This window comes from Rutilus rutilus (assembly GCF_951802725.1).
Source record: "Rutilus rutilus genome assembly, chromosome: 22".
NCBI classification, from domain to species: Eukaryota; Metazoa; Chordata; class Actinopteri; order Cypriniformes; family Leuciscidae; genus Rutilus; species Rutilus rutilus.
In genome coordinates, this window is record NC_140227.1 from 1,806,405 (window position 1) to 1,833,415 (window position 27,011).

Sequence of the window (27,011 nt, forward strand, 5' to 3'; positions counted from 1 at the left end):
TGTGTGTGTGCAAGAGTGAGTGAGTGAGTGAGTGAGTGAGTGAGTGAGTGAGTGAGTGAGTGAGTGAGTGAGTGTGTGTGTGCAAGAGTGAGTGAGTGAGTGAGTGAGTGAGTGAGTGAGTGAGTGAGTGAGTGAGTGAGTGAGTGTGAGTGCAAGAGTAAGTGGTCTGTCTCATCTGTCTGTGTATATGAGAATGTATGTGAGTGTGTGAGTGTGAGAGTGTGTGAGTGTGAAAATGATTCAATCTTTTGAATGATTAAATCTAAATCAAAATGCTATAAAATATACTGTAAATATTCAATATATCACACATTCCAAGCACACAATAAACAAAATCTAAAATCAACAGATTTAAAAGGCATTATCACATCATACGTGACAGCGTTTAGTTTGCACTGTCCCATTTGGATGGATATAAGTATGTTGTTATTTATCACCCATATGGTCACGTCTCAGCTGTGCTTCAGGGGGAGTTTAAGTGGCTCACAGATTCATATTCGTAGATACTGGGAAAAGGCTAAACTAAAAGATGATAATTAGCATCAGTGTGTTTTGCTCACCGGAGCGCGTCGGCGCCGTAGTTCTTCACAATCAGACCCGGGTCGGGGTAATTCTTCTTACGCTTGCTCATCTTCTGTCCATCACTGCAGAACACACACACACACACACACAGAGAGAGTGTTTCCAGCTCAGTGGGTCATTCTGAACTAGTACTGTATTTGTGCCTGAGGACGGAGGCCACAGGCTGTGTGTGAGTGTGAGTGTGTGTGTGTGTGTGTGTGTGTGTGTGTGTGTGTGTTACCTCGCGAGAACCAGGCCGTTGACGATCACGTTCTTGAACGGTGGTTTCCCGAACAGAGCCGTCGAGAGCACGAGTAACGTGTAGAACCTGCAGCCGACAGAAACACAGGCGTTACGAGCTGAACTTCATCTACGCCGGTTACGGCACTGAAAGCGATGTTCAGCTTGTGCTCAGACTCAGTTTAAACGGCTCCTGAAACATGTTCCACCAACAAACACAGCAAGCGCATCATAATCAGGAACATCAACCCTGTATCGGTCAGAAAATGCAATGTTGCATCAGATCACTCTTAAACTGTACCGTTATTAAACACTTTTTGCTTTCTGTGAGTGTGTGTGTGTGTGTGTGTGTGTGTGTGTGTGTGTGAGAGTGTGTGTGTGTATGTGTGTTAGGGTTATTATCGCTAACTAAAACTATTAAAACACTTAATAAAATCAAATATAAATATAATCAAATAAATAAATACATAAATTATTTATATTCAAGAAATATATTTATAAAAGCACATACAATTACTAAACATGTAAATAGTATTAACATAGAATAATAAAGCAAATTCAAAATATTACCAAAGCAATACAAAAACTAAACCAACACTATATTCTCCATATTGGCTTTGTTATATCAGCCATCAAATAAATGAATAAATGACTCGGCATGTTTTGGACAGATCTACTCAAGTGACTGTCATGTCACATTCATGTTTTCATGTCTTTTATTTGGAAGTTCATGTTTATTGGAGCATCTGTTCATGTCATGTGATCTGTTCATGTGTCATGTTCTCATTGGTTCTGTCTGTTCATTGGTTGCTTTTGTCACGTGATCCCATAAGCCCTTGTTTGGCACGTTACTTGCTCAAGTCACCTTCATTTATACAGCGCTTTTAAAGGGTCATGAAACCCTAAACCACATTTTCTGAGATTTTAACAGAGTGTGTTGAACACCATTGAAGACAATGTTAGCATTTGTTAGATTTAATAGTAGGGGGAAAATGGTTACAATCGAGTTTTTTTTCGCTATTTTCATCTTCCGGGTTTAAAATCTTCATCGTGTCCACGCCACAGCCTGCAGAGCACCATAGTACGTTGATGACTCATCGGTGTCTCATAATTATTCATGACTGAGTTTTCTTTTCCAATGAGAAGACACTTGCTCTTTATTATTCATGACCCCACGTGGAACTTTCCAATGACCGACATGTCAAACTGTGATATCACGTAGTTGTAGATGAGAGAGGCTCGTTTGTTTTCGTGGTGCAAAAGTTCCAGTGCATCTTTCCCCGGGATGCTGCCCGGGCTAGACTCCGGCCATGAACCACGGACACATCTAAACTATGTGTGAGTAGCAACCATTCAACTGGAGAATGGTGGACTTCGACCTTGTGAGTGATGCGGTCCCGAGGACTTTTCTATCGCTTCAGAGGTGTGTGTGTGTGTGTCTAAAATGTAACCCTGACCGTTTTACTTGTCTTTTGTTAAATAATCACTCGTTATTAAAATGTAGATATTTCGATAATACCTCAATTGTATGGAACGTATGCTTAATTTGTGCAAATTTCGATGTCACTGTCCATCTGTATTATGTGGGTTCAGGGGGCGCGTAGATCTAGGCTACGCACGGAACATTTTTTTAAGTGGAAAATGTATTATTTTCAAATATATGCATTTATAGTGTGTATATAAACATATATATTTTATAATGACATAATTATACGTATACATGTACATTTATATGTTTTAAATACAGTTATGATTACTGTAGGCTAATATATGTAGCAGTGCATTCAGTTACTTTTGAAAAGACAAAAATAAGGTGTCAGTGTATTTCATTAGACTTTAACTTTGTCAGCTATAAAAAAAAAATCTAGCATTTTCCTCACGTTTTACCACTGATTTTTAGTGACAGTCGATATGCATGGGCCACTGGCGATCGATGACAGAGCAGCTTTACAGTGATAATAGGAAATTACAGTAACAGAGATTGTTTGGCTTTACTGCAGCTCTAGAATAAAGGTATTGTCCAGATAAAGCTCGTTTTGATTGATTCACTTGTCAGTCTTTGTCTATTTTGTGTTTATTGGATAAACTGCACATGTGTTCGTCACGCTAGCCTACAGTGGATCATCAGTTGCGGTGATGTTTCCTCACCATCCTCTGGTCTGGTCGATGCCCTCAGCGATGAAGTCGGCAGGGAAGGCGTCCTCAAACTCCCGCCTGTTCTCAAACGGGTAGTGTACCTGTGCGTAGGGCATACTGCCACTCTCGAACCAGCAGTCGAACACCTCCGAGACCCTCTTCAGTTGACCCTTCCCACAGCGGGACGGGATGGTCAGAGTGTCAATGCTGCCACACACACACACACACATCAACACCTGGCCGATCTACACAGGTACAGTCAAACCAATATTTATTCAGACACCTTCAACATTTCTCACATTATCACAGTTTATTCGCTATAGTTTGGAAAATGGTAATAAAATATGAGCAGAACTCAGTGGATATTTGACTGGTTTTGTCCGTCCTTCTGTTAGACTGTCTCACACATGAATTATGTTGAATATCTGTCAGCTGTTAAATTTAACTACACAATTAGATAATACCAGTTTAGCTCAACCAATCACCAAGCAATGCTTCATGTTGTTCAGTCTGTGTGTAAAAAGAGCATTAGCAATTAAAGAAAAAACACTTCAGCAAAACATGATCAGCTCAAAGTGTCCGAATCATTTTTGGTCCCAAATGTTTATTAATGTCACTGGTAGTCACTGTATGAAGAATTTTTGGGTATAATATCTCACAGTTTACTTTATTTTGCTCTCCTCACTTACATAAATGAACTATAGTGTCCTGATCACACTAGCAACAAAAAAATATCAACAATGATATCTGGTGTCTGAATCATTAGTCTCACCTCTCCCTGTGAAGATCAGACACTTTAGTTCCTGTCAGTTCCTCCAGCTCAGCCATGGATCCCACACACACCACCTAAACAGCGTGCATATCTCATTATTTAGTGCTGTCAATCCAAAAATTTAAATAGCTAGACTTAACACAGTTGTCCACATCTGTCGCCATGGTTACTATGGCAGTACAAGCGGAAACCAGGGATAACGAGGATATTACGTCATTGACAGGCGACAGGGCACTAATAAAAATTGTGCATTTCTTTGGATGTACAAATTCTTGGAAACATTTAGATAATGCAAGTACACAATTGAAAGAAATATATAACACTGTGCAAGTCAAAAGCCAGTCAAAAACCAGGACAACCTTGATTTTCACCAGGTGGGCAGTGAAGTTTACCATAAAGTGTGTTACTGAAAGTGAGTGCCGATGTTGGACCGCTGTCCCGGTTTCCGCTGGTCTCAGTAGTGTGGCCCAGATACGGCCTCGCGGAGAGCAAGAGAGCGGAGCTTTTCTGGCCCGATCCGATGCGTTCGGGGAGTCCGTGGCACTCCAGAGACTCGCTCGCGGAAACAACTCATTATGCTATTTTCAGGAAGCAGGTCGCTGTCCTTCTTTTCAAATAGCTCGTTTCAGCAGGCAGAGACGCCAACAACCTTATTCTGACTTTCCACAAGTTGAGCTTTTAAGAAAAACACGCTAATCAGAGCACTTAAAGACCATTACCAATGCTTAAGACCATCATGCTTCTAAGAAGATTCAAACGAAGGAGGCAAACAGTTGATGGCTAATCAACAGCGTACGCTCTCAAACTTCACAGCTTTACCAAACACAGCTAATGGGAATTAGCACTGGACGAATATTCACAATAATTTTGCTCTTGATATCAAATTACCGTAAGTGACACTGTGACTATAAAGATGGTCTTGTTCAACTCTTTCTTACAAATCAAGATGATATTTCACCTAACATCTTATGTTTATACACCAATGCAGATCAATTTCATAACAAATTGCCTGAATTTGCTGTTCGTTTGAGATTACTCCCGCTTATTCATATTATAGGAATTACAGAAGTTAAATCAAAGAGTCATAAGCAACAGATGATCCCAACAGAATTCAACTTGGATGATATAGAGGATTATAATATGTTTTCAAGGAATATAGAGAATGATATAGGTAGAGGCTTACTGATTTATGTACACAAAACTTTAGAAGCAAAAGAAATGGTAACTGTTTCAGAATTCCAAGAAAGTATTTTTGTTAAGATTAAATGAAGCAATAACGAGAATGTGATTATTGGATTAATTTATAGGTCAGATAGTGGAACAGAGAGCAACAATGATAACGTCGTAATAAGTGTCGATTATAAAACATTCATACAAATGAATTATGGGGGATTTTAATTTGCCAAATATAGATTGGAGATTATTAGAAGTGAAGGGAAATAACCCCATATCATTAGACAACAGGGTTTTGGACTGTATTCAAAATCTATGGTTGTTCCAACATGTTTTAGGACCAACAAGGTGGCGATACACCACATGTACTGGATCTTATTGTAACAAATGAGGAACACATGATAGATGACATTCAATATCTAAGCCCTTTAGGCAAGAGTGATCATTGTGTCTTGTTGTTTAAGGTAAATTGTTATACACAAATGTTAAATAACGTACCCACAAGAAGGAACTACAATAAGGCCAATTACGATGAAGCACGCAGGGAACTGGAGAATTTCCATTGGAAATCACATCTATCCAATTATGATGTTAATAAAAAATGGGTACTTATAAAGTCTAAGTTGAAGGAAATAGAGGAGAAATTTGTACCTATTGTTAAAATTAGGCCCTATAATAATAACAATAATAATAAAAAATACTTCTTTCCATTAGACGATATTACAAAAGCAAAAAATAAAAGAAAAAAATTATCTTGGAAGGAAAGCATTACGAAATAAAAAACCAGAAATACAGCAGGCTTATCGGAGAGTTCGAAACATTGTGAGGATGACAACGAGAAATTTAAAGAGAAAATACGAAGAAATAGCCAAGCAATCTAAATATAAAGGTTATATGGAATTATATAAATAAAAGGACAAAAATAATATTGCAATCAGAATAATACTAATTCTATAAAAACAGAAACATAAATCTCTTACTGGAAACTATCGACCAGTTAGTTTAACGTCAGTTGTTAGCAAAACAACGGAAAAATTGATAAGGACATATATAGTCAATCACATAAAAAGTTATCAATTATTTAGTAGTAAACAATATGGTTTCATATCTGGGCGGTCAACCTCTCTTCAGTTACTCACAGTTTTTGACAAATGGTCACAAGCCTTGGATAGAGGTCAAACAGTAGACTGTATTTATCTGGACTTTCAAAAAAGCCTTTGATACTGTCCCTCATAAAAGACTACTATCAAAGTTAAAATCTTATTGTTTAGACAACAGAGTTATTTATTGGATACAGGATTTTTTGCACAATAACAGGTGGTAGTGAATGGTGCTGCCTCAGATTGGAAGCCGGTGACATCTGGGGTCCCACAGGGATCAGTCTTGGGCCCTGTTTTATTTGTAATATATATAAACGATCTGCCAGATATGATGCAGTCTGATGTTTACCTTTTTGCGGATGATACAAACATTTTCTAGAATAATAACAAGTGACACAGACCGAGCCTATCTTCAAGAAGATCTATGTAGCACGAGCAAATGGTGTGACCAGTGGCTATTAAAGATGAATCCCGAAAAGTGTAAACATTTACATATTGAAAAAAAAAAAAAAAGACACTATAGCCAATTATGTAGTTGGGGATATAATGGTGAATTGTGTACGTGAGGAGAGGGACGTAGGTGTTGTGGTGGATGGTTCACTTGAATTCCACACACATATTTCTGAAAAAGTTAAAAAAGCAACATCTATGATTGCAATAATAAGAAGACCTTTTCAAAATGTAGGTAAGGATATATTTTTACCATTGTATAAATCCCTGGTAAGATCACATCTTGAATACGCAAGCTCGGTCTGGTGCCCATATAAATTAAAATATGTAGAAAAAATTGAAAGAGTCCCGAGAAGAGCTACTAAATTAATTCCAGGAATGAATAATATGTCGTATGAAGATAGATTGAGGAAATTAAGTTTACCAACACTCAAATTTAGGAGATATAGAGGAGATATGATTCAGGTATATAAACTTGTACAGGGAATATACGATGTAACGGTTGAGCCTATTCTTCAGTTCTGGAACAATAGATACGAGACACGAGGGAATTCTTTAAAACTCTACCCTAGAACATGTCTGTCTGAAAAGAGAAAGAATTTTTTACACTTCGTGTGGTAAAATCATGGAATGAGCTTCCAGAAGAAGTTGTGTGTTCCCCTTCTATTCATTCCTTTAAGAACAGGTTGGATGCATTTTGCCTGTCAAAAGATGTTATGTATAACTATAAAGCTTGTTATTAACTAATGTAATTAATTTATGTAATTTAGTTATGATTGTTAGAAAAACTTCAATTATGAAATGTAATGGTTTTTTATAAAATGTTAAAATGTGAATTTTATATGTATATATATATATATTTGTTTGTGTTTTTAGAGTCTGGAATAGAATGTATATCCTGTACCAGAAATCTTTTCAATAAATTTCAATAAATATTTTGTGCTTTTAATTAGCTTTTTGAAAGACAAGATTCACAATCCTTGTGCTTCATTTCCATGATCATTCAAATGTTCACATAAATTAAATTGTTTAATAAAAACATCTGTGTCAATACTGAGGTTTATTACTATGCGTGTATATATATATATATATATATATATATATATATATATATATATATATATATATATGTGTGTGTGTGTTCCATTTATTTTTATTTCAGTTTTAGTTTATTTATTTCGAGTTAATAATTTTAGTGCTTCAACAAACTTATTTAAGTTTATTGTCAAAGCAACATTTCTAATTTTTGTTTAGGTTAGGTTTTTCAACAAATAAATTTTTATTTATTATAATACTTCAAATAACAGAATGATTTTAACAATAATAACCCTGCCTTGTGTCAATTGAAAAACAGTGTGGAAAACATGCCTTGATTAGTTTTAACTAGATTTTTACTGTCATTTTTTTCTTGCATTAAACATTTAGAATTTACAGCTGCCATTTTCGAGCAAATGCATTATCAAGGCATGAAAGATCACTCAAAGTCTGAAGAATGAAGCTTTTTAAGGTGCTCATGGATCCACTGACCTCTTCATAGTCGTCACTGACCCACAGAGGGATGGGCGTTCCCCAGTAACGGTTTCGAGAGATGGCCCAGTCTCGTGCGTCTCTCAGCCAGTTTCCAAAACGCTTCTCTCTGACAAACTCAGGTACCCTTGGAAACAAAGAGAGAAAGACACCGCCATTAACTTCACATAGGCCGATGTAGAAACGTCCCAAAAAAAGTCCTTTCACAGCAACATTCAGTGTTAAGAGCACAAAAACAAATTAAGTTCTCTTTTGCGTTATAAGCTATTCACCTTATTCCGCCCCGCCCACTTTTACTTCTGTCCAGTACTTCCGTTGTAAACCAACTTCCGGTTTAGCGGACCCTCATTCAATTTCGATGAGAACTGCAGAGAAGTCTCACTGATAAAATGTCACATAAGATAAGCTAATTTGTGCCAAATGTGCTATGTACGTGTGTATCAACAGCACAGCAATGCACTGTTTCTCGGGGTAATTTTTAAACGACTTTTAGGTGTTTATATGACCCGTCTGCCTGTCTGATCGCAGCCCGGCCGATGTGTAGTGTTTAGCCTACATAATAGCCACAAACATCTAATGTTGTAATGGTCTCACTACAGGACACATACACATGCTATACCTTGTTTGAAAGCTATGGTCCTCTAGAATTCAGTCGCTGGATTTATTTTACAGCCATTACTTGTGTTAGAGATCAAACCATAAGAAATTGCAGTTAGCTAAGCTAACGTTACCCTCTTGTTCATCTAGTTGAGGCTCTACTTTCTTTCTACACCAGTTCGTGGCTATTTTAGCGCAATTTTCCACCGGACAAAATTGCGATTGTTAACTCATGATTTCTGTTCTGTCTGTGCGCACCAATCTTGCACTTCTATCTACTCCTCAACCAGACCACCTAGAGACTTCGGGTTTTCGGCATTATGTTATGTCCTGGAAATTCCAGAAAAAAATCCGTTTTTTGCAAATTTCTCTGCAACCATAATAGCTATCGAGTTGAAACAAATTGCAATCGATAGCTTCTAAAATTTAAAATAATATTAGAAAAAAAGAATTGATCAAAAATCTTTCCTTTATGCTACAAAAATTAATTAAAACTTTATATGAAGAGAAATAAGAAAAATATTGCCTTTTCACCTATAAAACTATTGTTGTATATTTGGAGAAATATGTAATTATCATGAGTAATTATCATATGTTACTAAAATATTTCGCCAATACAGAATACAATTCCTATTCATTTTCCACTGAAAATGGAAAAGTGACATTTCTTCACCGAAACTAGTTCTAATAAATGCACGATTTAATTATGTGTGTTTTGGGTGTTATTTTCGTGCGATTTGGGGTATTTTTATATTTTCTCTTTCATTTACTATCTCTTAGTGTTGTGATCCCATGACGTGAGAAAATTGCGCTAAAACACTCAGAGTTTTTATTACTTGTTTTCTCATCTGTTGGCTATACACTGCAAATGTATCTGGTGATTAAGCAAACAAACTGTGGTGTAATAATGTTTCAAACTTTACATGTAGTAGTGTTTGTGCACATCTTCATAACTAAGTAATAGCTATTAGAAAGACACAGCTATTAAATAATTTGATTGTGGCATTGTTTCAAAAGCTTCAAGTGAAATACTTTAGTACGTTGCAGCAGTTGTTAATAACCATAGGCCAACGCATTTGGCTATAATATTATAGTCTATCTACATATATCAAGACAGATAATAACAGATTGGACCAGGGCAAACAAAGCGCTAAGTAGCTAAACCAGGAAGTGAGATTACGCGCATGGCGCCACCCAGTGCTACTTCCGGAATAAGGTGAATAAACAACTGCAACAGACACTTTGTCGGGTTTCGTCGAAACAGTGTGTTACACCACGTGTTGGCGTTGGTCGATGCTTTTCACCTACTGTCGGGTTGTTGAATGTCTCAGAAATTACGTACTGTAATCTGGTGCTCGAAGAATTCATGCTTAAAACTACAGCCTGGTAAGTTCAATTAGACTCATATTTACATTTGTTATGGCTTTAATAAAAGTTGCCCAGCATACAAGTAGTTCTGATCTACAGACAGAATAGACATAGATGTGCTTTATCTGCATAGCTATACAAATTATCATTGTTAAGGTAACATAAAAGAAGAACAACAGCGGTCCTAAAATCGAACCCTGTGGGACTCCACAAGAAATGGCCATTTGTTTTGAGGACTGATTACCTACAGCAACAAAATGTCTATTTTAACAAGTAGGATTTAAAACCATCGATAAAAAAACTTGCAGTTCTGTTAGTGAGAATTTTATGATTGACTACATTAAAGCTTTTAAGCATTGGGCCGTATTCAGAAAAATACGCAAAACTAATTTCTGTGTAAAGGGTTAGTGCTCACTGATTATTATTATTCTCTTTCTTCTTGGAAAAGAGAAACAAAACTAAGAACTTAAAACAATCCATCCCTTAGTAAAGGAAGGTTAAATGTCCTCCTGGGCATCGTCCTGCTGCCCTTCTTCAAGACACGGCACAGAGAGAAAGCTTTCATCAGGACACCACTGACTTCATCAATTCTCATCGGGAAGAGGCATTTCTATTTAAGCTCCATCTCAACACCCAATTTATCAATTTAATGATTTTTCTCTTCTCCTATGCTCTCTCATCTATGAACTAAATGTAGAATTTAAGGACACTGTGATGGGCTGGATGTGCAGGACTCGTTAATAAGCCAACAGAAGAAATGTGCGTTAGACTGTTAACATGCTGCAACTGCGGTCAAATCAGGACATGTGCGCTAACGAACTTCAGTCTGTATGGCTTCTTGGTACTGATGCAAAAAAAAAAAAGTATGTGTAATGAAATAATGGGTGAAAGGAATAGTTCACTAAAATGAAAATTGTGTTATTCTTCTGTTACACTCATGTTGTTTCAGCTCCAATAAAGATGCACTTTTTCCACAATCTTAAACAAGACAACAACATTAAACTGAAAAGTACAATTACACAATCCACAGAAAGAGAGAGAGAGACATCTTAACATGTCTAAATGTAGGTACAAATAAACAAAGGTGTTTTTTTAGTACAAAGGTTTTTTGTCTAATTATTTTTCTTGTTATTTCTTGTTTATATAAGTATTTAAAGAGAGAGAGAGAGAGAGAGAGAGAGAGAGAGAGAGAGAGAGAGAGAGAGAGAGAGAGAGAGAGAGGGAGAGAGAAAAACTAAAGTCAGAATCATTCTTATCTTGTCTGAATGTTGGTACAAATGTGTGTTTTTTTCTTTTCTTTTTTTTTTCTTCTTTCTTTCTTGTTTATATAAATAGTCCCTGACATACAGCATCGCCCCGACCCATCACAAATCTCAGATCTGGACACAGAACAGTTCAACCATCTAAATCATGCAGAATAATGTGATTTTATTATGCTGTGTGTGCACTAAACCACATAAACCCAAAGCACCTTGCTGAAATCTTCTGCCATTATGGCCTTTTCTGCATTTCATCTGCAGCACAGAGACTCAGGAGTGGTGTGATAGTCACATTACAGCAGGTCGGCTCTGATACACACATATACTGCCAAACACCTGAGCTTTGGCCCAAACATCAGTTACACCACAGCGTCTCTGTAGAGCACTGAGCAGCTCTAGTTATTGTTTCACGCAGGAGGCTGTAGATTATGCGCATGCATTAAAGATGACACTTTTACTTTCAAATAGAGTTGCGAGTGGCAATTACCAGGGGCCGAGAAACAGTGTAAAATAAGAGTGAATGACCGCAGCAGAACACAGCTGTCATGTGCATGTGGCAAATTTCCATTATCTTCACCAAACAGTTGCTGAGTTTGAATATATTTCAGTCCCAGTGCCAACTATAGGCAGAATTGGATGAAAATTGGTGCATATCCTCAAAGCATCCTCTTTTGAAAGTGTACCAAGTTTCATGCAGACTGAACTTTGCATTCAGGAGAAACAGGCTAATTAGTCAACGTGGATCCTTTCTGACAAAAGATCTGACGGACAAAAGCTCTTTGAAAAGCTTTTTGCCATGATGGACTGTAGAGGGAACCTGGACAAATTCAATGAGATCAAAGGATGAGTTTGAAAAGGTACCTTTCTTTTCTTTTAGAAAATGAGAAAAAAAAATGCTTCAAGGAATTTAACAATGAGTCACACAAAACTAACTCAAATAAGTTTGAAACTGCATCTCAGAAAAAGATAAGCACTTGCTATGCAGATCTCGCAAAGCACCATATCACACGTCATCATTAAACTGAATACTATCAAAAAGTATGAGGAAATAGCAACTGAACTTTAAAGAGAGTTTGTCCAATCATGCATTATACATGTGGGTCACATACTGGTCTATAGATGCCAGATTCACATTACCAGTAGCATTTGCTGTTGTTGTCCAGAAGTTTCTCCACCATGTGTTCCACCCTCACAAACCAGCTGGGCACTGCTTTATAGATCAGCGGCGTGTCCGACCTGCAAAATAAAGTTTTTTTTTTCAATAATTAAAGATGCAATAAATGTGCCAGCTTCATATGGCAGGACTAGCAAACAATGGCAGACGGGAAGGCATGGTAAATGGTTTGGGAAACCTACAGAGCAGTGCTCTTGAAGTAAAGTTTTTCAGTCATTTTTCTCCATAAACATTCTGTGTTTCACTGATAATGAAGAAACCTCTATGCGATTAATCATTTTAAAAGTTAAACCATTCAAAATATGTTTTCATTATAATTATAGAATAATAAATTGCTTTTGCTTTGAGTTTGTTCCAAAATACAAAATACCACATATTATATATCATATAAATAATGAATCACTATGTCAATTATTCAATGCTAAGGGGAATAATGTACACAGTCTTTCATTTAATAACTAAAAGGGCATTGGTGTCTATTTTGGGACCTGAGCAGCAATGACTATGATTAGCACACAGTACTGAATTTGGATTAGTCATGTCTGACCGCTAGCCGAACGGTTTAAAAAGTGACAAAAACTATTTGAGATATCAGTGATGCATCCCTACTTTCTACTTGTACCTGACAATTATTTAGAAAAATTATTTATTTTACAGTTTCTAGAATGATATTTGACCACTCTGGCCATTAATGCAATGATCAATCAACTATTTAGCCTTTTCCTCGAGTTAGAGGTTGTATTGCGTTAACCAGCTAACCAAGACCAGATGAAAGTATCTTTTGTTGGTTGACCTTTACTGAATGATGAGCTTAAAGTAAAACCTGCTGGTTTCATGCTATGTTGTTTTTCTAGCCCCTTACACACAGCAATCCCGGTAAATTACCGTAAAATTCCCAGACCGACTTGACCGGTAACAGACCATATTCACACATCAGTTCCAAAATACCGGTAAACTCTGATGATGATGTCATTAACCGGAGGTTTATGCCTTATTTCTGAAGAAGTCTAGTTATTTTATCATACGTGACAGTATCACTAACTGTTGTTGACACATCTCTTCATCCGCCGGGACGCGGAGAAGCGCTTTAGTTTCGGTATCACTCCAATTTGAAGACATTCGACATATTTGAATAGGTCCTGTTCACACATGATCTGTTACTGGTAATTTACCAGTAAAGACTGTATGTGTGAAAGGGGCTAAAGATAACAGATGAGAAACATGTTTGACCTCTGTGAGACTCAGCATTAGCATTCTGAATCCCTCCTGATCGAGCGTCAATATCTGCTGCGCATTTACACGGACAAACCCCTTCAATATCCATACGGTGACAGGATGGGCAGAGCTCATAAGAGTCAATATGAGAGTGATTTATTGATGGCGTAAGCGTTACATGACTTTCCCTTCTTGAGCGGGGTTAATGAGGCTGTGACCTCTGCCGGCAGACTCACGGTCATGTGAAGTGCTGAAGAAGCAGGGTCAGTATTGAGCACCATATGCTAATGCTCTCTATAGAGCACGCTATCGATTTAGCTTTACCCCGTCCAGAAGAGCTCACAGAACTGTGAGGTGCCACAGGTTGGGCGATGAGGAAAAAATAGTCAAGTTCTCTGGATTTATGCTAAGTGATTTATTTAGTCAGCAGAACCAAACAGCTGATAGTGGTTAATAGAATAACAAATATTTAATATTTAATATAATCTGATTTATTTTTTATTTTTCACTAGGACTGGGTGTTTTTGATTCAATTTAATTCAAATCCGATTCAATATCGATTCATTTACATGGCAAATTTTCTCAAGGTAAAAATCTCTCCTAAATTATGTAAACTATACAGGGAACCCTGTCGGTCGGTTCATTACTATTGTATACAAATATTCAAGGAATTTTGTATAATAATGTTATATATATATATATATATATATACACATAACTTAATAAATGGCAGCTATTTTCATGACCGATTTATTCAAACATGCATTAAATATTGAAGAACAGGATAAGTAATAATATAACAATTATATAATATAGCGCATATATTTATCAAAATGCTCTCGAGTTATTTTTCTAGCTAACTATCGAGTTTATGGTCACCGAATGGCTTTTCTGAGGTAAATGTGACGTTATGTGACATTGTTCTCAAGCTGTTTTATTGACGTCTTTCTGCGGTTGAAACACTGATTGATCGATTACATGAGACATGATTGATTTCACTAAGTTGTGCTGTATCTTTCAACATTCCTCCTGATGTTCACTGATGTTTATTTGGTGCTGTAACTAGTAGTGAAGAGGAAGAGATAATCGCTTGAACTGTCACGCCACATTAAAGAGCGCAAAACCATATTTATTGCTTGACTTTCATTATAAAACTGCCAGAATTTGAAAGCTCAGACTTGCCAAAAATATCAAAAGTATCAAAGCTCAAAACTAATGGTGATTATTGGCAGGCAAATTATGTTTAGTGAAGCTTTGTCCAATCATAAACTGAAAACAGCACAGACTAAAAGACTGGTTCACTATTGGTTCATCAGCCCTGCTAAACAAAAATAATGACTCACATTAACTTATTAAACAGACAGCCCTTATTATGTGATTATATATTTATTTTAGTGTTGGGCAAGGACTAATCACGATTAATCACATCCAAAATAAAAGTGTGTGTTTACATAATATATGCATGTTTACTGTGTATAATTATTTTGTATATATAGATACACACATATGCATGTATATATTTAAGAAATATTTGCATGTGTACACTGTATGTATGTATGTATATGTATAAATTTTTTTTATTTATTTTTTTACATAATTTATATTATATATAAATATTTTATATATAAATAACACATTTTTCTTAAATAAATAAATCTAAACACAAACTTTTATCTTGGATGCGATTAATCCAGGGTTTTTCCTGGCTCAAAATGAGGCGGAGGTGGTAAAATCCTAATAATGTATTAATAAGGTAATTAAATTAGTATGTTTCGTAGGTCATAATATAGCCTAATGTGTTTCCCACATTATTTTTGTGGGTGGAGCTCGGTAGGGGGGTTCGGGGGCATTCCGGAAGCGTGTTCTTCCCCCGGAAGAAAATGTTGTACATTTTAAAGATAAATTCATTAATCTGGTGCACTTTGAGTCACCCGAATCCACTGTTAAAAAGAAATAATCCACCCGCAAACCGCCCATATTCTTTGATTTAGATATCTGCATCTGATCATAACATTACAATTATTCAAATTCTTAGTGTTAAGCATGATAATATGGTAACATATCACACTGAAGTAGTCTGATTTAAAATGAACATTTATTTAAAATAAAAGTTCTTTTGGGAAAATTACATTTCCTTAATAGCCTAAACAGAGGCTTTATTCCCTTCAAAGTTAAATTGTCAATGTTTCATTACATCACTGTTTGAAAACACTCAGAATAATTTTTTTTACCTTTATAAAGGGCAATTTTCCCCTAATTGTATTAAATGTATGCTCCATCTTTCATTTCAAACTCTTAAATTTGATCAATATATTCAATTAAAATAATAAGACACTAGGCTGTTATCAATCAAATTAAATAATTTACATTGAAAAGTTATTACTGTATTAAATTATATTATTTTAAATATTTTTGAATATACAAATAAGGAATGTTGAAAAGAATGATACTTTGAAACTAAACCGCCAGTAGGAGGCGGCAGGCGACCGTCTTAATTAGGGATGGGAACGACACGGGATTTGGGAAATCGACTGTCGAGGCCCATGTGTCGACTTTTTGTCGGATTGTCGGCCTTTTTTTTCTTTTTTTTTTTAAAGAGCAGCAGCAATGCGGAGGGTGGAAAATATTCTACATCAGGGTCCGAAATTAACACCCGCCAAGCGCCAAATGCGGGTAGATTTTCTGTTTGGCGAGTAAATCTCAAAAGGCTATCCGCCACACTGGCGGGTGAATGTTCATAACAAAATATGAAATTTTAAGCGCGCACGCACTCACCATTCAGAGCGGTCAAGCTTCCCCGTACTTTTTGACAAGCGTCCTTGACAGGGCGGCCAGAGCTTCTTTGCAGCTCAAGTCGGCGGCGGTGTGTACGTACCTACAGTTAACGCTCTTTCTGTTGACGGCGCTGAGGAAAAAGCTCCCGCAACTGTAAGAAGCTGTCGCCGCCCATTTCCGCTGCTGCTTCTGTTTACACACCATGGTCGTTCTTTTCTCGAGAAAAGGAGTTTTCTCATAGCGTTTGCAACGCAAACCTTCAGGGAACCGAGGTTAAAGTAACCGAGGAAATGTAATAAATTAAAAGGCAAAAAAAAAAAAAAATGCAATTTGGAAATCCCACAAGCCCCGCCCCCTCGACATGTCGACACTCTATTTTTTTTGTCGAGTGGAGCATGTGTCAAATGTCGGTCGTTTTGTCGAGAAAAAGTCCCATCCCTAGTCTTAATGAGCGAGTCATTGAGTCATTCATTCAAACGATTCGTTCAAACGGCTGATTTATTCAGAATGAGGCAGTTTATTAATGGGTAATTGAATCTTTGACTCAACCGATTCGTTCAAAACGCTGAATCATTCAGTAATGAAACACGGCTGAGTGTTGCTGTGAGATGCGCGATGGTTCTGCTGTGATCTTTGTTTGGAACTATTTTCGCATATTTTCGTCATTGCGTCTAAAATGTATTTGACTTTGAATTTTAACTATTTGTTTATTGAACTGTTATGAAATCAGTCTCGGTTTCCATCTTGATGGCATTCAGGAAAACAGCACTCTGGTCGTGTGTAGCCTAGGCTATATATTGTTTCTTGAAATGAAAGTGATTTTCATTTTCCGGGTGGATCATCAAGACTATTGGTCCTCCTAGTTGTCAATCATTCTGGTGATATGTTTATGTAAGGCCGTCGTACGTGCTCGTCCCTAGGTAGTTTTCGCTTTCTGCGCATGCGCGCTTTCGGGTATATATGTGTGGTGAGCCACGGTTTCAGCCATTCATTGAAGCTCGCCCGTTCTCACCGGGTTTTTTCAAAATGTCTGAGGGTCGCAAGAGAAAAAGTGTCTACGAATTGTATGACAAGAAGAGAAAGGCCTCTGAAGAAAGAAACAAGACCAGAGTGTTTTTGGGAGAATATTTCACACGCTGGCGTGCGCTAAAAGCACAGGTTGGTTTCTACTCGACAGAAAGTAGGCTTGTATGAGCCATGCCAACAGCAACTTGTAAACAGAGCGTGCACGAGGAGAACTAGGCTCGTGCACACGTTTAAAAGGCGTTCCCTCTCAGGAGCAGGTAGAGTGTTGCACATGTGCATTTTTTCAAAAAGTGGAGAGGGCGGTACTTTTCTCAAATTCGGGAAAATCCTCCACTATACCTTTAACTATAATATGTTATAAATAACTGCGCGAGCCTCAACAGCGCAACTTTGTTACCGTCAGTACATTAGGTAGGCCTATACTATTATCAGCTATAGGCTATCAATCGCCACTTACAATAAATGAAATAAAACAGAATCATCCTCACGGTTTCGGTGATTCCCTAGTTATTTTTTATTTTTATATAAAAAAAAAATTTAATCAGGGCATTTGTCCAGTTGGGCAAGTAGTAGTCTCAGCCTCAGACGTCCCGCCCACGGACCATGGCTGAACGTCTGATGCATATGGCACACTTTTCTGGAAACACTTCAGGAGTTTCGAAGTCGCGATCTGATTGGTTGAATTCAACAGGATGTCCGGGAGACGTGTGTTTCGCGTTCTTTTTCGGTCCACCTGGAAACAAATGCTGTGACGCCAAAACCCCTTGTGGAAGAAGAAAGCCGTTGTGTTTACAACCGTGACAATAAGCGCTTATCAGGATCAACTAAACGCTGGATTTTCAAAAGTATGTGAAGTTCACGGCTCCATTGTTGCAGTTAACTTGCACGACGTTCTTGAATGAATAATTTATTAGATGCACGCCGGTCTGTTATTGTAGGGACATCAACATTATATTGTCACGCCCCTAAACATGACGCGGAACAAAACGAACCGTGATTGGTTGTGTTACATGTCAGTCAAACGTCCTCTTGGGTAGACCTTGGCCAAGAAAAGCTACGATAGAGTCCAGACCTTCTGCCGTCAGTCTGAAGGTCTGGCTACGCGAGACTAGGCAAGTAGTACAATTCTCTCTCACTTTTCCCTTCAAAAAAAAAAACCCCACACGTGTCCCGGACACAGTCTATGGTCCCAGACAAGCGTTACTCGAGCCCTGATATGTTTTCCTTGATTGGTTTTCCCTGAAGAGAATTACGTTGTTGAAAACGAAAGTAAAAGAGTGACGCACGTTCATTGCGTTTTAGCGTGATGACAGTTCCGTGTCTCAAAACTCAAAACATTATAAGGATTTATCTGTCATCCACCCTCGATTAATTGGAATGGAATGTTTTTATTACTTGGGCCTGCCCGACCCGCGGATTATCCGCCATCCGCGCAGCACTATCGGCAGACTATACGGTTTGAGAATGGACACAAGTGGTAACCGCAACAGAACCGTCACAGTGGAAAAAGTCTATCTGACCATGTGACTATCTGTCCGAGTTTTGTCGTGAACCGGAGGCGGCCGCCTCATAATTCTCTATGCAGGAAAAACCCTATAATCGTTGCCCAGCACTCTTTTTTGTTACTTTTTTTATTGCATTATGCATTTACATGACGTTTTTATTCAAAGCGACTTAGCAAAAACAATTTGTCAAAGAGCCAATGATATTCACAATATACAATGCCAGGTTTACTGTATATTATGAATATTCTTGGCCCTAAGACAAACTGCTCAATTTCAATGGAAATAACTGGATTTCACCTGCAAAAATGTGTTGAATAATGTTAAATGTGAGCAGAGTAAATGAAATCACGAACCTCCAGCAGAAAGGGTAGTTGTGCTTGAAAGAGCTGGCGTTCACCAGACGCCCGTTCTCCTTCAGCCACTTGATGATGTTTTTGTCTGCATCCTGAAAGCATTGAGGACAGACAGAACAAAGTCTTGAAGCATGCAGTGGATAAAACCAGACAAAGTGTGACAATTAAAGAATAAAGATTTCTCTGGCGGCAGATACAGGCCTCGCTTTATGGCTTTATCTGCAGCAGGGCTCGACGCCAGCTGTACAAATGCATGAATCTCCTGCACGTTTCAATGACTGCCTTTCAACAAAAGTCATATTAATTCACTTTAATGGAAACATGTCCAGTGTGTCCTTGTGGCTGAATTGGCTTCCTGTCTCATGCATAATCGATTATAAGAACCTTTTCTTAACCTGTGAGGCCTTTTGAAGGGTACCTGAATTCCTCCTGGAGAAAACTTTAACCTGTGAGGTCTTACATGAAACCACACCAGTGTTTACAAGACTCACAACTCATCGCCAGGAACGGTCTTCATCCAACTGGCAGATTCAATGAAGGTTTCACGTTGAATTCCCATGACAATTTTTAAACACATTAGAAGCACAAATCCTGGGATATTTCGTTTAAAGTCTCATTTTAAAACTCATTAAAACTCATCTTTGATCACCAAAATTACATATTTAAATGTTTTTTCCAGTAACTCGACACCCTTGCCTCATTTAGTATACGCGGTTCTATGAATATGCAAATGAGCCCCGCCTCCACTCACTCACTCAGCTCAGAGTAGAGTTCTCAACGGGTCGGGTCGGCCCGACAAACCCGACGGGACCCGCGGGTTCGGGCCGGGTTCGGGTCGAAAATATAATCAAATGACTCGGGTCGGGTCGGACCTCGGGCTTAATCTTTTCCAGTCAGTGAAAAAAACAAAACATTTATTAATCATCGCTGCTGTTCACCGTCAAGAAAGTCTGGCTGCTGCGTGCAAGCGCATCACGGAGAGGGGCGGGGGCAGACCTGACGCCGCTGCGTGCACGCCTTTAGCCTGGAGAAGAAGATGGAGTTGGTGAAAAGTAAACTTGCCTCAGGTGAATTCACCGTCGCTACTACAGCCTATTTATATATTTAAAGTTTATTGTTTCAGTTGTTTGTATTGTTAAAAGGCGTGAACATTAAAAGTTGATTTGAATTTCCGTCTGCTGGTCATGATAATACGTGAATGAGAAAAAAAAAAAATCTGAAGCGGCGTCGGGCCGCGGGCCGGGTTCGGGCAGATAATTCATGTTGATGTGTCGGATTACATCGGGTCCGGGCTTTAAAAGCCACGGGCCGGGTCGGGTCGGGTTGTTATTTTCAGGTCCATTGAGAACTCTAGCTCAGAGATCCACTGGTTGACGATCACACGTTGATCTGATTGGTTACAAGGTAGTTTGTGACGTCAGAAACACCAGCGATTTCAAAGCGTGTGTTTGAGACTGTCTTTGGTTCACTGCAGTTTTAAGGAGGAAATACTCAGCAATGGTGTCGACTTATGAACTTACACATGGTTTGTCTTAAAGCATATTAATAACACCACATAGATGGATTTTCACCACAGGGGGACTTTAATAAAACAACAAAACTTTACTTCATATTTATTTGTTGCATCCTATTGTGCTGTTCACTGATATTTTCCTCTAACTGAAATAATGCTTTTAAAATGTGAATTTTTAAAAACTCTGAAGAAAAAAAACATTTGTATTTCAGCCCTGTAGACAGCACCTTAGTTTGGGTCGGCATGAGGGAGTAAAAGATAACAGAACATGCATCGTTATTTCTGGGTGAACTATTGTTTTGCATAACCTACATAAGGTTTCAGACCCTATAAAGTGTAAATTAGCAAACCCTCCAGAAATTTGCACTGATTCAATATTCCCAAACTGTCAGGGAGTGCGTCTCTATCGGCTCTAATTCAAAGACACAGCTGGGATGTGTGAGCGCGGTAATGAGGCAAGAGAAACCGACTATGAGTGCCGAAATACAAAATGACAGAGCAGAACTATGAGGAAAGTTATTCTCGGGAAACAGAGCTCAGTTTCTCTGTCAGTCGTCTGGCGCTGGGCTAAACTGCTGACATCATAGTCCCTCTGTCACCCAATCACACCTACACACCCGCTGAACGTCACGCTGGAGACTAGGAGTTTCCTTAAAGAGTGTGGAGCTGAACTGCTCCTGTGAGTGCTGGACTGCACAAGTCTCCACAGATGAACACTTCACTGCCAGAGACCAGTTCCACTGCAACACACTTTACCATTTTATATTACTGATACATTTCTATGCGAAATGGCTATTGACCAAGAAACAAAGAGTTGTTGATTGGATTATGAAAAGTGCGCGTTGTATACCAGAATGAAGTCTGATCTGAATGTGACTGGCTGAACTACAGCACCTCCTTCCCTATGTTCAAAAATGCTGATTCATTTAGAAACTAAGCAAGTGACTCTTTATGAATGGATCATTGAATTATTCACTCAACCAATTTGTTCAAAATACAGATTCATTTAGAAACTAAGCAAGTGACTCTTTATGAATGGATCATTGAATTATTCACTCAACCAATTTGTTCAAAATACAGATTCATTTAGAAACTAAGCAAGTGACTCTTTATGAATGGATCATTGAATTATTCACTCAACCAATTTGTTCAAAATACAGATTCATTTAGAAACTAAGCAAGTGACTCTTTATGAATGGATCATTGAATCATTCACTTAACCAATTTGTTCAAAATACAGATTCATTTAGAAACTAAGCAAGTGACTCTTTATGAATGGATCATTGAATCATTCACTTAACCAATTTGTTCAAAATACAGATTCATTTAGAAACTAAGCAAGTGACTCTTTATGAATGGATCATTGAATCATTCACTTACCCAATTTGTTCAAAATACAGATTCATTTAGAAACTAAGCAAGTGACTCTTTATGAATGGATCATTGAATCATTCACTTACCCAATTTGTTCAAAATACAGATTCATTTAGAAACTAAGCAAGTGACTCTCTTTATGAATGGATCATTGAATCATTCACTTAACCAATTTGTTCAAAATACAGATTCATTTAGAAACTAAGCAAGTGACTCTTTATGAATGGATCATTGAATCATTCACTTACCCAATTTGTTCAAAATACAGATTCATTTAGAAACTAAGCAAGTGACTCTCTTTTTGAATGGATCACTGAATCATACACTCAACCAATTTGTTTAAAAATGCAGATTCATTTAGAAACTAAGCAAGTGACTCTCTTTTTGAATGGATCACTGAATCATACACTCAACCAATTTGTTTAAAAATGCAGATTCATTTAGAAACTAAGCAAGTGACTCTCTTTTTGAAAGGATCACTGAATCATACACAACCAATTTGTTCAAAATACAGATTCATTTAGAAACTAAGCAAATTACTCTCTTTTTGAATGGATCACTGAATCATACACTCAACCAATTTGTTTAAAAATGCAGATTCATTTAGAAACTAAGCATGTGACTCTTTTTGAATGGATCACCAAATCATTCACTCAACCAATTTGTTCATGAAATGCAGATTCATTCAGTAACGCCGAGTAACTCAGAGACGAACAGTTAACTAAAGGGCTGGGTATTGACACAAATGTCACTGTTCAATTTCGATTAACAAGCTTGCGATTCGATTCGATTCATTTGGATCTAAATCAGGTTCAATACATGTAAAGTTTTCTCAAAGAAAACATCTCTCTCAACTAAAGCTGTATATTATACAGGGAAGCCTGTCAGTGCACCTGCCATGTAAGCGGACAGATCAGATATTCCACTGTCAAAGTGACTTTTTGATACATTTCGCAGAACAGATATATCTATAACAAATAAAACATCTCTAGTTGACTAGCAGAGTATTAATTTGGTTGGTTTGTGTTAAATCAGAGGCGATCTGGCACTGAAATGTGTCGCGTTTGAAATCATCCTGAGTGCTCGACGGCTCATGCTTCAGTCCCGATTTGGAGATTCTCTATTCGTTCCAGGGAAATCACAAAATAAAATGCACACAAACATGTCCCTGCTCTTGATATACAATCTCTGATGAACACATTTGGTTTTAATGAGGAAAAATAACCTAAACGAGGGCAGATTCGAACCCAGAACCTCTGACATGCTTAACAAAAGCTCTACCACGGGACCGTTTTATAGCGGATCTGTGAACATAATCACTGTCTTTAAGTACTGTACTGTATAATGATTTTGATATAAGGATGAAACTATTGCATTCAAAATGTTTCTATGAATTCCTTGTCAATAAATTAAACTCAATGTACTATTGAAATTGATTTCTTGATATTATAATGTTATCTTTTGTTTGTTTCACCAAGTGTAGTGTAAATTATAGACATCATTATTATAAAAGATATCAGATATCAGATATACTTTTAAAAGAAGATGTAAGCACGGTCCTCAAAAAAGATCGGATATAGTCCAAAAATTGGAATTGGGCATCAGGACCTGCAGTGTAAATGCGGACAGCATCCGTACCTTCACGTACTGACCAGCGAAGTGTGTGACCTCTGCGGTGAACACACCGGATGAGTCCACGGGGCAGATGGGAGCCGAGTCTCTCTGGATGATCTTATAGTCCATGCAGACGCGGTAATCATCCTGTGGACAGAGGAAACTTTCTGTGAAGTGCAAAACCTGTGATTCTGAGAGCACAGTGAAAGTGTTTCCCATGAATCAATGACAGAACACACTGGCACTGTGCTAGCAATGGGAAAAACAAACATCTGTCATATGACACACAAGAGAAATGAGCACAATGATACGATCCTGCTCAAAGGCGTTCCTGTAGCTCAAACAGTAGAGCGCTGGCACTTGCAACGCCAAGGTCATGGGTTCGATTCCCAGGGAAAGCAAGAACTGATGAGAATATAAATGTGTACTTGAAATGCAATGTAAGTCGCTTTAGATAGCGTCTGCCAAATGCATAAATGTAGGGTGACCAAACGTCCTCTTTTTTTATGAAAATGTCCGGTTTTCACTGTTTTTCTTGGGACCATTAAATTGACTGGCGCTTGCCTTTGCACACAAATCATATGAAACCAGCTTCAGCTTCGCCCCGTCTTGTTATAATCAACGCGTTCCTCAATCCGCAGTGGCACCAAGCAGAGAGTACGTCGAAAACAGAGGCCTGTGTGTGTGTGTGTGTGTGTGTGTGTGTGTGTGTGTGTTCATCTCTGTGTGTTTTAATTTCTACTAATTAATTTACTACTACGTTATAAAATCAATAGTGGTGTTTGTTAACATTAGTTAACGCACTGTGAACTAACATGAACAAACAATGAACAGCTGTATTTTTATTAACTAACATTAACAAAGAATAACAAATACATTAACAATTGTATTGCTCATGGTAAGTTCGTGTTAGTTAATACATTAACGTTAACTAATGAACCTTAGTGTAAAGTGTTGCCATTATGTTTTTATATAGTGGTGTGCCGTGGCCAGAGAAAGGTCTGGAAACACAGATTTACAGCACAGTGACGTCTGAGCACTCCGGGACATCTCTGTGTCCTTTACTGTGCGTTCTGGCTGTTCTCCTGTAATGAATCATTCAGCTCATGTGCATAACAATAGCTCTTCCTGTAGCATTTTTCCATTTTTAGCATCATCTATTTGTCTTTCTCCCTTCCAGAGTTCTGCCGTGAGAAGACGACGGACCAGGGTTCACGCCGGTCGCCCACAAGCCTTTGGGCCAGACGTGAGATGAGCTTCTCAGCAAAGGCTTCGTCCTGTCACTCTTCTTAATAAACCGCTTCAACTGCGCTTCAAGGTTTATCTAACGACCCCAAGACTTTCTTCAGCTGTCCTGATAGGAACTGTTCAAGAGCGTCTTGGATCTGCTTTTTGGTTTTCTTACAAATGAAATAATATAAATGAAAATATGGCTCTGTTGGGAATGATGATTCACTAATTTCAACTGCACATTGATGGATGATTTAAGAAAGAAAAAAAATCATATGACGTGGAGAACTTTAGAAGTAATTTAGGTCACACTTTATTTTAAGGTGTCATTGTTACAGTGTAATTATATATTTAAGTAATGAGTAATATTAATTACCTACATGTACTTACTATAGGATTAGGGTTTGGTTGAGGGTTAGTTGCATGTAATTATGCATAATTTACTGTTATTACTATGGAAAGTACATATGTAACAAGGACACTAAAATAAAGTGTTACCGTAATTTATTACTATTGATCATTGTAATTATTCAAACTCAATTTACCCTAGTCATTGTAAAGCCTTCTGTTATTATATACCATTACTCATAGAGCAACATTACACCGTGTCCTAACCAGAAGCGAGGCGTGATAAAAGGTTTCTCTGTTAATCAGAGGTTTTGTCCTAACCAGCTGGCGATATGGAACGATTCTATTTTAGAGCATATCAGCATATCAGCTATGACAATGATAATCTTAGGTACTGGTTATGTGCTTTATTTAATGTTAAAAGCATCTAATATGAGTTTGAATAAAAAAAATTGTGACCTCTACAGCTATACTGACAAACCGACAAAGAATAATTCACCTGGATTCAAAGATAGTTTCAGTCACTCAGTGTGTTGTTTTTTAATCATGGTGCAATATTTGTGAACTTCATTATATACTTCATTATATACTTATCGATTTCACTGCGAGAGCCGTGCACTTGCAGAGACTCCGGTCACACACTCTTCTGATTGGCTGTGATTTTTGATCGCTTTGACTGCGAGTGCAGTGAGCTTGCAGAGACTCCGCACACACGCTCTTCTGATTGGCTGTGACTTTTGATTGATTTGGTTGTGAGTGCAGTGTGCTTGCAGAGTGACTCCGCCCACGTGCTCTTCTGATTGGCTGTGACTTTTGATTGATTTGACTGTGAGTGCAGTGTGCTTGCAGAGACTCCGCCCACACACTCTTCTGATTGGCTGTGATTTTTGATTGATTTGGTTGTGAGTGCAGTGTGCTTGCAGAGAGACTCCGCCCACGTGCTCTTCTGATTGGCTGTGACTTTTGATTGATTTGACTGAGTGCAGTGTGCTTGCAGAGACTCCGCCCACACGCTCTTCTGATTGGCTGTGATTTTTGATTGATTTGGTTGTGAGTGCAGTGTGCTTGCAGAGTGACTCCGCCCACGTGCTCTTCTGATTGGCTGTGATTTCTGATAGATTTAGCTGTGAGTGCAGTGCGCTTTCAGAGAGACTCTGTTGATGGAATCTTATCGCATTGCGTCTGGTTAGGACACGATTTTACCAACAACCCCTGAAGCACACAATTGAATGCAAGTACAATATAGAAGTGACTTACAGCTCCAAAGTACGGGGCCTGATGAACCACTCCTGTCCCGTCATCATCACGCACGTAGTTATCAACCACCACAGAGAACGCCCCACTCTCCTTACACTGAGAGGACAAACAAGCATTCGTCAAGATCACATTTAACAGATGCACATCTTTAAACAGAAAGACTTGTCATATCATCCTGGCTGATGACATTTTAAGGAGTGGATTTGGTGCAACTTCACACACTCACGGATGCATGGATTAAAAGCAACACTTATAGTCAGAAACTTTATTATAATCCTAAAACGATACTGACAGAAGTCTCAGCTTTGGTGCTCTTCGCGTGTCGGTCAAAAATAACCGAATAAATTGTTATAAATTGTTTTATTTCAATGAAATTAATGTACTATATTCTAGGTCTATAATGTTTCTTATTTACTACTTTGTATTTTTAGGGGATTTTATGGT

General features: G+C 38.0%; 1 protein-coding gene across 1 annotated transcript in view; it reads right to left on the reverse strand.

The window, feature by feature from the left end:
- Window positions 1-27,011, reverse strand: part of iars1 (isoleucyl-tRNA synthetase 1) — a 100,679-nt gene that overhangs the window by 47,656 nt on the left and 26,012 nt on the right. The window contains exons 10-18 of the mRNA XM_084394935.1: window positions 26,568-26,663; window positions 23,757-23,879; window positions 19,232-19,323; window positions 12,321-12,419; window positions 7,960-8,086; window positions 3,710-3,783; window positions 2,950-3,144; window positions 803-889; window positions 561-644 (exon numbers count right to left, since the gene is read on the reverse strand). Coding sequence (XP_084251061.1) covers window positions 561-644; window positions 803-889; window positions 2,950-3,144; window positions 3,710-3,783; window positions 7,960-8,086; window positions 12,321-12,419; window positions 19,232-19,323; window positions 23,757-23,879; window positions 26,568-26,663 — 977 coding nt within the window. The remainder of the gene's footprint in view (window positions 1-560; window positions 645-802; window positions 890-2,949; window positions 3,145-3,709; window positions 3,784-7,959; window positions 8,087-12,320; window positions 12,420-19,231; window positions 19,324-23,756; window positions 23,880-26,567; window positions 26,664-27,011) is intronic.